This window comes from Salmo salar, chromosome 29 (assembly GCF_965601325.2).
Source record: "Salmo salar chromosome 29, fSalSal1, whole genome shotgun sequence".
Lineage (NCBI taxonomy): Eukaryota > Metazoa > Chordata > Actinopteri > Salmoniformes > Salmonidae > Salmo > Salmo salar.
In genome coordinates, this window is record NC_138319.1 from 41,084,951 (window position 1) to 41,097,219 (window position 12,269).

The 12,269-nt window shown below is 44.0% G+C and overlaps 1 protein-coding gene across 2 annotated transcripts in view; it reads right to left on the reverse strand.

Moving 5' to 3' along the window:
* LOC106590681 (procollagen-lysine,2-oxoglutarate 5-dioxygenase 2) overlaps positions 1-12,269 on the reverse strand; it is a 131,877-nt gene that overhangs the window by 15,230 nt on the left and 104,378 nt on the right. Inside the window, exons 13-15 of one of the 2 annotated variants that reach the window (XM_014181839.3) lie at positions 11,119-11,260; positions 8,205-8,267; positions 2,585-2,698 (exon numbers count right to left, since the gene is read on the reverse strand). In XM_014181839.3, the coding sequence (XP_014037314.3) occupies positions 2,585-2,698; positions 8,205-8,267; positions 11,119-11,260 (319 nt within the window). The remainder of the gene's footprint in view (positions 1-2,584; positions 2,699-8,204; positions 8,268-11,118; positions 11,261-12,269) is intronic. The other variant, XM_014181840.3, reaches the window with a different exon arrangement.

The following is a 12,269-nucleotide window of genomic DNA, read 5'->3' on the forward strand; positions in this document are numbered from 1 at the left end:
CTCTCACCAGACACCCTCCTCTCACCAGACACTCCCAGACACCCTGCTCTCACCAGACACCCTCCTCTCACCAGACACCCTCCTCTCACCAGACACTCCCAGACACCCTGCTCTCACCAGACACCCTCCTCTCACCAGACACCATCCTCTCACCAGACACCCTGCTCTCACCAGACACCCTGCTCTCACCAGACACCCTCCTCTCACCAGACACCCTCCTCTCACCAGACACTCCCAGACACCCTCCTCTCACCAGACACTCCCAGACACCCTGCTCTCACCAGACACCCTCCTCTCACCAGACACTCCCAGACACCCTGCTCTCACCAGACACCCTCCTCTCACCAGACACTCCCAGACACCCTGCTCTCACCAGACACCCTCCTCTCACCAGACACCCTCCTCTCACCAGACACTCCCAGACACCCTGCTCTCACCAGACACCCTCCTCTCACCAGACACCCTCCTCTCACCAGACACTCCCAGACACCCTGCTCTCACCAGACACCCTCCTCTCACCAGACACCCTCCTCTCACCAGACACCCTGCTCTCACCAGACACCCTCCTCTCACCAGACACCCTCCTCTCACCAGACACTCCCAGACACCCTCCTCTCACCAGACACTCCCAGACACCCTGCTCTCACCAGACACCCTCCTCTCACCAGACACTCCCAGACACCCTGCTCTCACCAGACACCCTCCTCTCACCAGACACTCCCAGACACCCTCCTCTCACCAGACACTCCCAGACACCCTGCTCTCACCAGACACCCTGCTCTCACCAGACACCCTCCTCTCACCAGACACTCCCAGACACCGTCCTCTCACCAGACACTCCCAGACACCCTGCTCTCACCAGACACCCTCCTCTCACCAGACACTCCCAGACACCCTCCTCTCACCAGACACTCCCAGACACCCTGCTCTCACCAGACACCCTCCTCTCACCAGACACCCTCCTCTCACCAGACACTCCCAGACACCCTGCTCTCACCAGACACCCTCCTCTCACCAGACACCCTGCTCTCACCAGACACTCCCAGACACCCTGCTCTCACCAGACACCCTCCTCTCACCAGACACCCTCCTCTCACCAGACACCCTCCTCTCACCAGACACCCTCCTCTCACCAGACACTCCCAGACACCCTCCTCTCACCAGACACTCCCAGACACCCTGCTCTCACCAGACACCCTCCTCTCACCAGACACTCCCAGACACCCTGCTCTCACCAGACACCCTCCTCTCACCAGACACTCCCAGACACCCTCCTCTCACCAGACACTCCCAGACACCCTCCTCTCACCAGACACTCCCAGACACCCTGCTCTCACCAGACACCCTCCTCTCACCAGACACCCTCCTCTCACCAGACACTCCCAGACACCCTGCTCTCACCAGACACCCTCCTCTCACCAGACACCCTCCTCTCACCAGACACCCTGCTCTCACCAGACACTCCCAGACACCCTGCTCTCACCAGACTCTCCCAGACACCCTCCTCTCACCAGACACCCTCCTCTCACCAGACACCCTCCTCTCACCAGACACTCCCAGACACCTTCCTCTCATCAGACACTCCCAGACACCCTGCTCTCACCAGACACCCTCCTCTCACCAGACACTCCCAGACACCCTGCTCTCACCAGACACCCTCCTCTCACCAGACACTCCCAGACACCCTCCTCTCACCAGACACTCCCAGACACCCTCCTCTCACCAGACACTCCCAGACACCCTGCTCTCACCAGACACCCTCCTCTCACCAGACACCCTCCTCTCACCAGACACTCCCAGACACCCTGCTCTCACCAGACACCCTCGCTCTCACCAGACACCCTGCTCTCACCAGACACTCCCAGACACCCTGCTCTCACCAGACACCCTCCTCTCACCAGACACCCTCCTCTCACCAGACACCCTCCTCTCACCAGACACCCTCCTCTCACCAGACACTCCCAGACACCCTCCTCTCACCAGACACTCCCAGACACCCTGCTCTCACCAGACATCCTCCTCTCACCAGACACTCCCAGACACCCTGCTCTCACCAGACACCCTCCTCTCACCAGACACTCCCAGACACCCTCCTCTCACCAGACACTCCCAGACACCCTCCTCTCACCAGACACTCCCAGACACCCTGCTCTCACCAGACACCCTCCTCTCACCAGACACCCTCCTCTCACCAGACACTCCCAGACACCCTGCTCTCACCAGACACCCTCCTCTCACCAGACACCCTCCTCTCACCAGACACCCTGCTCTCACCAGACACTCCCAGACACCCTGCTCTCACCAGACTCTCCCAGACACCCTCCTCTCACCAGACACCCTCCTCTCACCAGACACCCTGCTCTCACCAGACACTCCCAGACAAAACCCAGAACTCTCAGTCAATAAATCACAGATCCTTTTCAGCTAAGCAGAGTTCACTTTATATTTACAGTACATCATATCTTTCATTACTAGAAATTAATTAGAGAAAGGGCAATCGCATCTCATGGTTGCCGTATCTTAAACATATATATATATATATACAAAACAAATAAAAGCAGGGAGGGAGGATATGAAAACTTACCACTGGATTCTCAAATATTTGCCAAAGATCACTGTTGTAATGAGATGTGTTAAAGTTAGCTGTGGAAATTAGCCTTCCAAACTCATGACGGTTTGTAATGTACATGAACATTCCCTGTAGTGGACAGAGAAAGTCAAATTAGCCTTCCAAACTCCAGACGGTTTGTAATGTACATTCCCTCTATTGGACAGAGTTTCATAAATAGATTACAGCTGTTTTCTAAACATACACAAGAATAGAGATGATACTGTAAATAGTACCCACACTATCTGAAATCCTGATTAAGTGTTTTTGGAAACCAAACAATGACAACCACATGTCAATAAATAATACTGGATTATTTATGGAGAGGTGTGGAAGGCGAGGAGTGAGGAGGTACATGTTAGAGGGAAGGAGGGGAGGGAGGGTGGGTGGGGTGAGGAGGGACATGGTAGGGGGAGGGAGAGAGGACAAGGATTGGGGAGGGAGGGAGGGAGGGAGGGAGGGAGGCAGGGAGGGAGGGAGGGAGGGAGGGAGGGAGGGAGGGAGGGAGGGAGGGAGGGAGGGAGGGAGGGGAAGGTTCAGGAGGGACATGGAGGGGGAGGGAGGGAGGGAGGGAGGGAGGGAGGGAGGGGAAGGTTCAGGAGGGACATGGAGGGGGAGGGAGGGAGGGAGGGAGGGAGGGAGGGAGGGAGGGAGGGAGGGAGGGAGGGAGGGAGGGAGGGAGGGGAAGGTTCAGGAGGGACATGGAGGGGGAGGGGGGACATGGAGGGGGAGGGGGGAGGGAGGGGAGGGTGGGACATGGTAGGGGGAAGGAGAGAGGACATGGATTGGGGAGGGAGGGAGGGAGGGCATGGAGGGGGAGGGGGGAGGGAGGGGAGGGTGGGACATGTTAGTGGGGAGGGAGAGAGGGGGAGGGGAGGGTGGGACATGGTAGTGGGGAGGGAGGGAGGGGGAGGGATGGGAAGGTTCACGAGGGACATGGAGGGGGAGGGGGGAGGGAGGGGAGGGTGGGACATGGTAGTGGGGAGGGAGAGAGGGGGAGGGGAGGGTGGGACATGGTAGTGGGGAGGGAGGGAGGGGGAGGGGGAGGGGACGGGAGGGTGGGAGGGTGGGAGGGTGGGAGGGAGGGAGGGAGGGAGGGAGGGAGGGAGGGAGGGAGGGAGGGAGGGAGGGAGGGAGGGAGGGAGGGAGGGGAGGGTGGGAGGGAGGGAGGGAGAGGGGAGGGGAGGGTGAGACATGGTAGGGGGAGGGAGGCAGGTGGCTGGACTTTCAGACTAGGCTTTCTGTCTTTCCCCCCCAGACAAATTACTACACAGCTGGGATGTTTGGGTTTTAGACCATCTGTTTTCTGTTTAATGCGAATTATGTCTCCAATTTTCAAATTATGATTTTAATGATGTAGTTTTTGGAGGGAGTGTGCCCTGCTGGGAGTAAAAAGGTATATCTGAGGTCTAATCAGCTAGCCTAGTCTGAGACGGTCAGAGCGTTGGGGAGAAAAGCTGCTGACATAGTTGTGGGGGTTAGTGGGCGAAGGGATTGGCTCGGTGGGGTATAAAACATCATCGCTGCAGGGAACTTGCAGGTGGCCATTACTATAGCTCTGTTACTGTAGCTCCGTTACTATAGCTCCGTTACTATAGCTCCTTTAATATTGATATGTTACTATAGCTCTGTTACTATAGCTCTGTTACTATAGCTCTGTTACTATAGCTCTGTTACTATAGCTCTGTTACTATAGCTCCGTTACTATAGCTCCGTTACTATAGCTCCTTTAATATTGATATGTTACTATAGCTCTGTTACTATAGCTCTGTTACTATAGCTCTGTTACTATAGCTCCATTACTATAGCTCCATTACTATAGCTCTGTTACTATAGCTCTGTTACTATAGCTCTGTTACTATAGCTCTGTTACTATAGCTCCGTTACTATAGCTCTGTTACTATAGCTCTGTTACTATAGCTCTGTTACTATAGCTCCGTTACTATAGCTCCGTTACTATAGCTCTGTTACTATAGCTCTGTTACTATAGCTCTGTTAAAATAGCTCTGTTACTATAGCTCCATTATAGCTCCGTTACTATAGCTCTGTTACTATAGCTCCGTTACTATAGCTCCGTTACTATAGCTCTGTTACTATAGCTCCGTTACTATAGCTCCGTTACTATAGCTCCATTATTATAGCTCCATTATTATAGCTCTGTTACTATAGCTCTGTTACTATAGCTCTGTTACTGTAGCTCTGTTACTATAGCTACATTACTATAGCTACATTACTATAGGTCTGTTACTATAGCTACGTTACTATAGCTCTGTTACTATAGCTCTGTTACTATAGCTACATTACTATAGCTCTGTTACTATAGCTACATTACTATAGCTCTGTTACTATAGCTTCGTTACTATAGCTCTGTTACTATAGCTCCATTACTATAGCTCCGTTACTATAGCTCCATTATAGCTCCGTTACTATAGCTCTGTTACTATAGCTTCATTACTATAGCTCTGTTAATATAGCTCTGTTACTATAGCTCTGTTACTATAGCTCTGTTACTTTAGCTCTGTTACTATAGCTACATTACTATAGCTCTGTTACTATAGCTCTGTTACTATAGCTCTGTTACTATAGCTCTGTTACTATAGCTCTGTTACTATAGCTCCTTTACTATAGCTCCGTTACTATAGCTCTGTTACTATAGCTCTGTTACTATAGCTCTGTTACTAGAGCTCCATTATAGCTCCGTTACTATAGCTCCATTATAGCTCCGTTACTATAGCTCCTTTACTATAGCTCCGTTACTATAGCTCTGTTACTATAGCTCCGTTATAGCTCTGTTACTATTGCTCTGTTACTATAGCTCCGTTACTATAGCTCTGTTACTATAGCTCTGTTACTATAGCTCTGTTACTATAGCTCCGTTACTGTAGCTCCGTTACTGTAACTCTGTTACTATAGCTCTGTTACTATAGCTCTGTTACTATAGCTCCGTTATAGCTCTGTTACTATAGCTCTGTTACTATAGCTCTGTTACTATAGCTCCGTTACTATAGCTCCGTTACTATAGCTCTGTTACTATAGCTCTGTTACTATAGCTCTGTTACTATAGCTCCGTTATAGCTCTGTTACTATAGCTCTGTTACTATAGCTCCGTTACTATAGCTCCATTATAGCTCCGTTACTATAGCTCCATTATAAGCTCCGTTACTATAGCTCTGTTACTATAGCTCTGTTACTATAGCTCTGTTACTATAGCTCCATTACTATAGCTCCATTACTATAGCTCCGTTACTATAGCTCCGTTACTATAGCTCCATTATAGCTCCGTTACTATAGCTCTGTTACTATAGCTCTGTTACTATAGCTCTGTTACTATAGCTCAATTACTATAGCTCCGTTACTATAGCTCCGTTACTATAGCTCCGTTACTATAGCTCCATTATAGCTCCGTTACTATAGCTCCATTATAGCTCCGTTACTATAGCTCTGTTACTATAGCTCTGTTACTATAGCTCCGTTACTATAGCTCTGTTACTATAGCTCCGTTATAGCTCTGTTACTATAGCTCCGTTACTATAGCTCCGTTACTATAGCTCCGTTACTATAGCTCCTTTACTATAGCTCCGTTACTATAGCTCTGTTACTATAGCTCCGTTATAGCTCTGTTACTATAGCTCTGTTACTATAGCTCCGTTACTATAGCTCTGTTACTATAGCTCTGTTACTATAGCTCCATTACTATAGCTCCGTTACTATAGCTCCATTATAGCTCCGTTACTATAGCTCTGTTATTATAGCTCTGTTACTATAGCTCCGTTACTATAGCTCTGTTACTATAGCTCCGTTATAGCTCTGTTACTATAGCTCCGTTACTATAGCTCTGTTACTGTTGCTCCGTTACTATAGCTCTGTTACTATAGCTCTGTTACTGTTGCTCCGTTACTATAGCTCCGTTACTATAGCTCTGTTACTATAGCTCTGTTACTATAGCTCTGTTACTGTAGCTCTGTTACTATAGCTCTGTTACTATAGCTCTGTTACTATAGCTCTGTTACTGTTGCTCCGTTACTATAGCTCCATTACTATAGCTCTGTTACTATAGCTCTGTTACTATAGCTCTGTTACAATAGCTCTGTTACTATAGCTCTGTTACTATAGCTCCGTTATAGCTCTGTTACTATAGCTCCGTTACTATAGCTCTGTTACTATAGCTCTGTTACTGTTGCTCCGTTACTATAGCTCTGTTACTATAGCTCTGTTACTATAGCTCTGTTACTATAGCTCTGTTACTATAGCTCCGTTATAGCTCTGTTACTATAGCTCCGTTACTATAGCTCTGTTACTATAGCTCTGTTACTATAGCTCCGTTATAGCTCTGTTACTATAGCTCCGTTATAGCTCTGTTACTATAGCTCTGTTACTGTTGCTCCGTTACTATAGCTCTGTTACTATAGCTCTGTTACTATAGCTCTGTTACTATAGCTCTGTTACTATAGCTCCGTTATAGCTCTGTTACTATAGCTCCATTACTATAGCTCTGTTACTGTAGCTCCGTTACTATAGCTCCGTTACTATAGCTCCGTTACTATAGCTCTGTTACTATAGCTCCGTTATAGCTCTGTTACTATAGCTCTGTTACTATAGCTCCGTTACTATAGCTCTGTTACTCTTGCTCTGTTACTATAGCTCTGTTACTATAGCTCTGTTACTATAGCTCCGTTACTATAGCTCCGTTACTATAGCTCTGTTACTATAGCTCCGTTACTATAGCTCCGTTACTATAGCTCTGTTACTATAGCTCCTTTATTATAGCTCCGTTACTATAGCTCTGTTACTATAGCTCCGTTACTATAGCTCCGTTACTATAGCTCTGTTACAATAGCTCTGTTACTATAGCTCCGTTACTATAGCTCTGTTACTATAGCTCTGTTACTATAGCTCTGTTACTATAGCTCTGTTAGTATAGCTCTGTTACTATAGCTCTGTTACTATAGCTCCATTATAGCTCCGTTACTATAGCTCCATTATAGCTCCGTTACTATAGCTCTGTTACTATAGCTACGTTACTATGGCTATCACGGACGGATCCGATCGTTATTCCTCCTTCTAAATACTCCTTGTGGCACTGAAGGGACTGCACCACCAAAGCTTTTTAATGGATTGACGATAAAAGACACGATCAAAAACAGGTGCTTCCTGTGTATCTAACCTCAGTCATGACAGATAGGTCAACATCGATTTCCAAAGGCTTAAACCTGAGAGATTAGACAGCTTTATCTCTCTTGGTTTGGCACAGCTCCTCTAAGAGGCCTCGGCTGACATCCTGAAAGACGTCTATAGAGACGATTCGATGTTTTCATGTTCATGTGATCATTTATCACAGGAACAGCTCTATAAAGGTTTGATCTGGTAATGCTCTGACGGGAAAAACATGTTCATAAGAGTTCAGGTACTGATTCCTCCATTTCATAGGGTGGTTGATATAAAAAATAAATAAATACCAAAATGGTTTCCTACCAGTGTTGGACATTGTAAACCTACATGGTAAACCTGCATTGTAAACCTGCATTGTAAACCTGCATTGTAAACCCATTGGAAATTGATATTGACACCAAATAGAATAATGAAAGCAGTTAAAAACCTTTGGAACTCTGAGCATATGGAACGTTTCCGGGTTTGGGGAGTCTTTTTCTCTGTGATTGGTCTAAAACGAAGGAAAATCACCATGTAAATGTTGTAATGGTACGTTTTGTCAGAGAGAGAGAGAGAGCTTGATAGATAGATAGATAGGCAGGTAAGACGTAACATACAGGAGGAGGAGGCATGGGAAGGAGATGAGCCTGCTGCATTGCATGAGGGAAGACCAAGATTCCCTCTGAAGCTGATGTTTTGGTAGTTATTATCTTAATAGGTGTTGCATGCTGGGACAGAGTGAAGTGATGGTAGTACGAGCTCCATGGTAGTACGAGTTAGCATGGGGTGACTAGTGACGGGATGCCATAAAGCTCAGCTGGACAGACAGACTAGATAGACTAGTTCAAAGTCTACAAGGACAAGGGAAGTAAAAAAAAAACACACAAGGTTTGGAAGCCAGCCAGATATTCCCATTGTTTGGACATGGTCACATGACACAGACGAGCAGAAGATGAGGAGGAGGAGGATGAGGAGGAGAAGGAGGAGGAAAGGAGGTGTAAAATGATGGGACCAGTGGAGCGGAGAGCCCTGCACGCACCAAAGATGCTGGAGATCATGCCTTAAGGACAGACAGACAACACATGGAGACAGACTGGGTACAGGATACCACAGCAGACGGTCACCTAACATAAACTAAAAAATAACATCAACTAAAATATACAGGACATTGGTTGATATAAGATAAACGTAACCTAACAAAACTTAACCTAAAACAAACTAACATAACCTGACATAACATCACCTAACATGAAGTAACATAACATGACCTAACATAACCTAATATAACATAAACTAACATAACCTAACATGAAGTAACATAACCTAATATAACATAACCATATCATAACCTAACATAACCTAACATAAACTAACATAAACTCTCATTCACTAACATAAACTAACATAACCTGACATAACATCACCATATCATAACCTAACATAACCATATCATAACCTAACATAACCTAACATAACCTAACATAAACTCTCATTCACTAACATAAACTAACATAACCTAACATAAACTAACATAACCTAATATAACATAACCATATCATAACCTAACATAACCTAACATAAACTAACATAAACTCTCATTCACTAACATAAACTAACATAACCTAATATAACATAACCATATCATAACCTAACTTAACCTAACTTAACCTAACATAAACTCTCATTCACTAACATAAACTAACATAACCTAATATAACATAACCATATCATAACCTAACATAACCTAACATAAACTCTCATTCACTAACATAAACTAACATAACCTAACATAAACTAACTTAACCTAACATAAACTCTCATTCACTAACATCACCTAACATGAAGTAACATAACATGACCTAACATAACATAACCTAATATAACATAACCTAACATAACATAACATAAACTCTCATTCACTAACATCACCTAACATGAAGTAACATAACATGACCTAACATAACATAACCTAATATAACATAACCTAACATAACCTAACATAAACTCTCATTCACTATCATAACCTAACATAACCTAACATAACATAAATTAACATAATCTAACATAACCTAACATAACCTAACATAAACTAACAAACTAACAAACTAACATAACCTAACATAACCTAACATAAACTAACAAACTAACATAACCTAACATAACCTAACATAAACTAACAAACTAACATAACCTAACATAACCTAACATAAACTCTCATTCACTAACATAACCTAACATAAACTAACATAACCTAACATAACCTAACCTAACATAAACTCTCATTCACTAACATAACCTAACATAAACTAACATAACCTAAAATAACCTAACATAACCTAACATAAACTCTCATTCACTAACATAACCTAACATAAACTAACATAACCTAACATAACCTAACATAAACTAACATAAACTCTCATTCACTAACATAACCTAACATAACCTAACATAACATAACATAACATAACCTAACCTAACATAAACTCTCATTCACTAACATAACCTAACATAACCTAACATAACGTCAAATAACCTAACATAAACTCTCATTCACTAACATAACATAACATTCACTAACATAACCTAACATAACCTAATATAACATAACCATATCATATCATAACCTAACATAACCTAACCTAACATAACCTAACATAACCTTACATAACCTAACATAACATAACATAACATAATCTAACATAACATAACGTAACTTAACATAACATAACCTAACATAACATAACCTAACATAACATAACCTAACATAACCTAACATAATGTAACCTAACATAACATAACCTAACATAACATAACCTAACATAACATAACATAACCTAACATAATGTAACCTAACATAACATAACATAACATAACATAACATAACATAACCTAACATAACATAACCTAACATAACATAACATAACATAACCTAACATAACATAACCTAACATAATGTAACATAACATAAGCTAACATAACCTAACATAACCTACCCTGAACTAAAGTTGCTGATCGTGGACTTCAGGAAACAGCAGAGGGAGCACCCTCCCCATCCACATCGACGGGACAGTAGTGGAGAAGGTGGAACGTTTTAAGTTCCTCGGTGTACACATCACTGACAAACTGAATTGGTCCACCCACACAGACAGTGTGGTGAAGAGGGTACAAACAGTGCCTGTATGTCCTGTATAATCGATTGTCTATCAACCAGATGTCCTGTATAATCGATTGTCTATCAACCAGATGTCCTGTATAATCGATTGTCTATCAACCAGATTTCCTGTACACTCTCATATTCTAAACAGAGTATTATTTGTCAATTCAGAAAGCTGCTAACTAGATCATCAGAGTGGTTTTACCAGTTCTCTAGCGTGTCTGCACAGAGCCATGTCAGGATCCAGTTTCTCCAAAACAAAATGGTTCCTCTCCTTCAGCTGGTTTCTCAGGACCTCTCCCTTTATCAAGTATATATGAGCCATGTAGGGAATGTTCCATACGCCCCTGAGAAAGGAGTGAGAGACCATTTGCACATTGTTACAACATTGCCAATAATATAATATAACATTTGAAATGTCTATATTATTTTACAACTTTTGTGAGTGTAATGTTTACTGTTCATTTTTTTATTGTTTATTTCCCTTTTGTTTCTTGTCTATTTCACTTGCTTTGGCAATGTAAACATGTTTCCCATGCCAAAAAGCCTTTTGAATTGAATTGAGAGAGAGAGAGATATGGATTGAGAAAGATATATATAGAGAGAGAGACCAGAGAGAAAGAGAGAGCAGAGATAGGAAGAGCAAAAGATAGAGAGAGAGAGGGTTTAGTTTTAGTGCTGACAATAATTCATATTAATGAGCTGCAATACATATTTTTCATTATATTCAACATGTCATGATCTGGAATATGATCACTCTCCTGGTTTAAGAAGTGATCACTCTCCTGGTTACAAAGAGCGGTCTGGAATATAATCACTCTCCTGGTTACGAAGAGAGGTCTGGAATATAATCCCTCTCCTGGTTACGAAGAGAGGTCTGGAATATAATCACTCTCCTGGTTACAAGAGTGGTCTGGAATATGATCACTCTCCTGGTTACGAAGAGAGGTCTGGAATATAATCACTCTCCTGGTTACGAAGAGAGGTCTGGAATATGATCGCTCTCCTGGTTACGAAGAGAGGTCTGGAATATGATCACTCTCCTGGTTACGAAGAGAGGTCTGGAATATAATCCCTCTCCTGGTTACGAAGAGAGGTCTGGAATATGATCGCTCTCCTGGTTACGAAGAGCGGTCTGGAATATGATCACTCTCCTGGTTACGAAGAGAGGTCTGGAATATGATCACTCTCCTGATTTAGGAAGAGAAGTGTCACGTCCTGACCAGTAAAGAGGTTATTTGTTATTGTAGTTTGGTCAGGACGTGGCAGGGGGTGTTTGTTTAATGTGTTTCGGGGTTTATTGGGTATGTTCTATGTTAGTATATTTCTATGTTCTTTCTAGGTCTTCTATTTCTA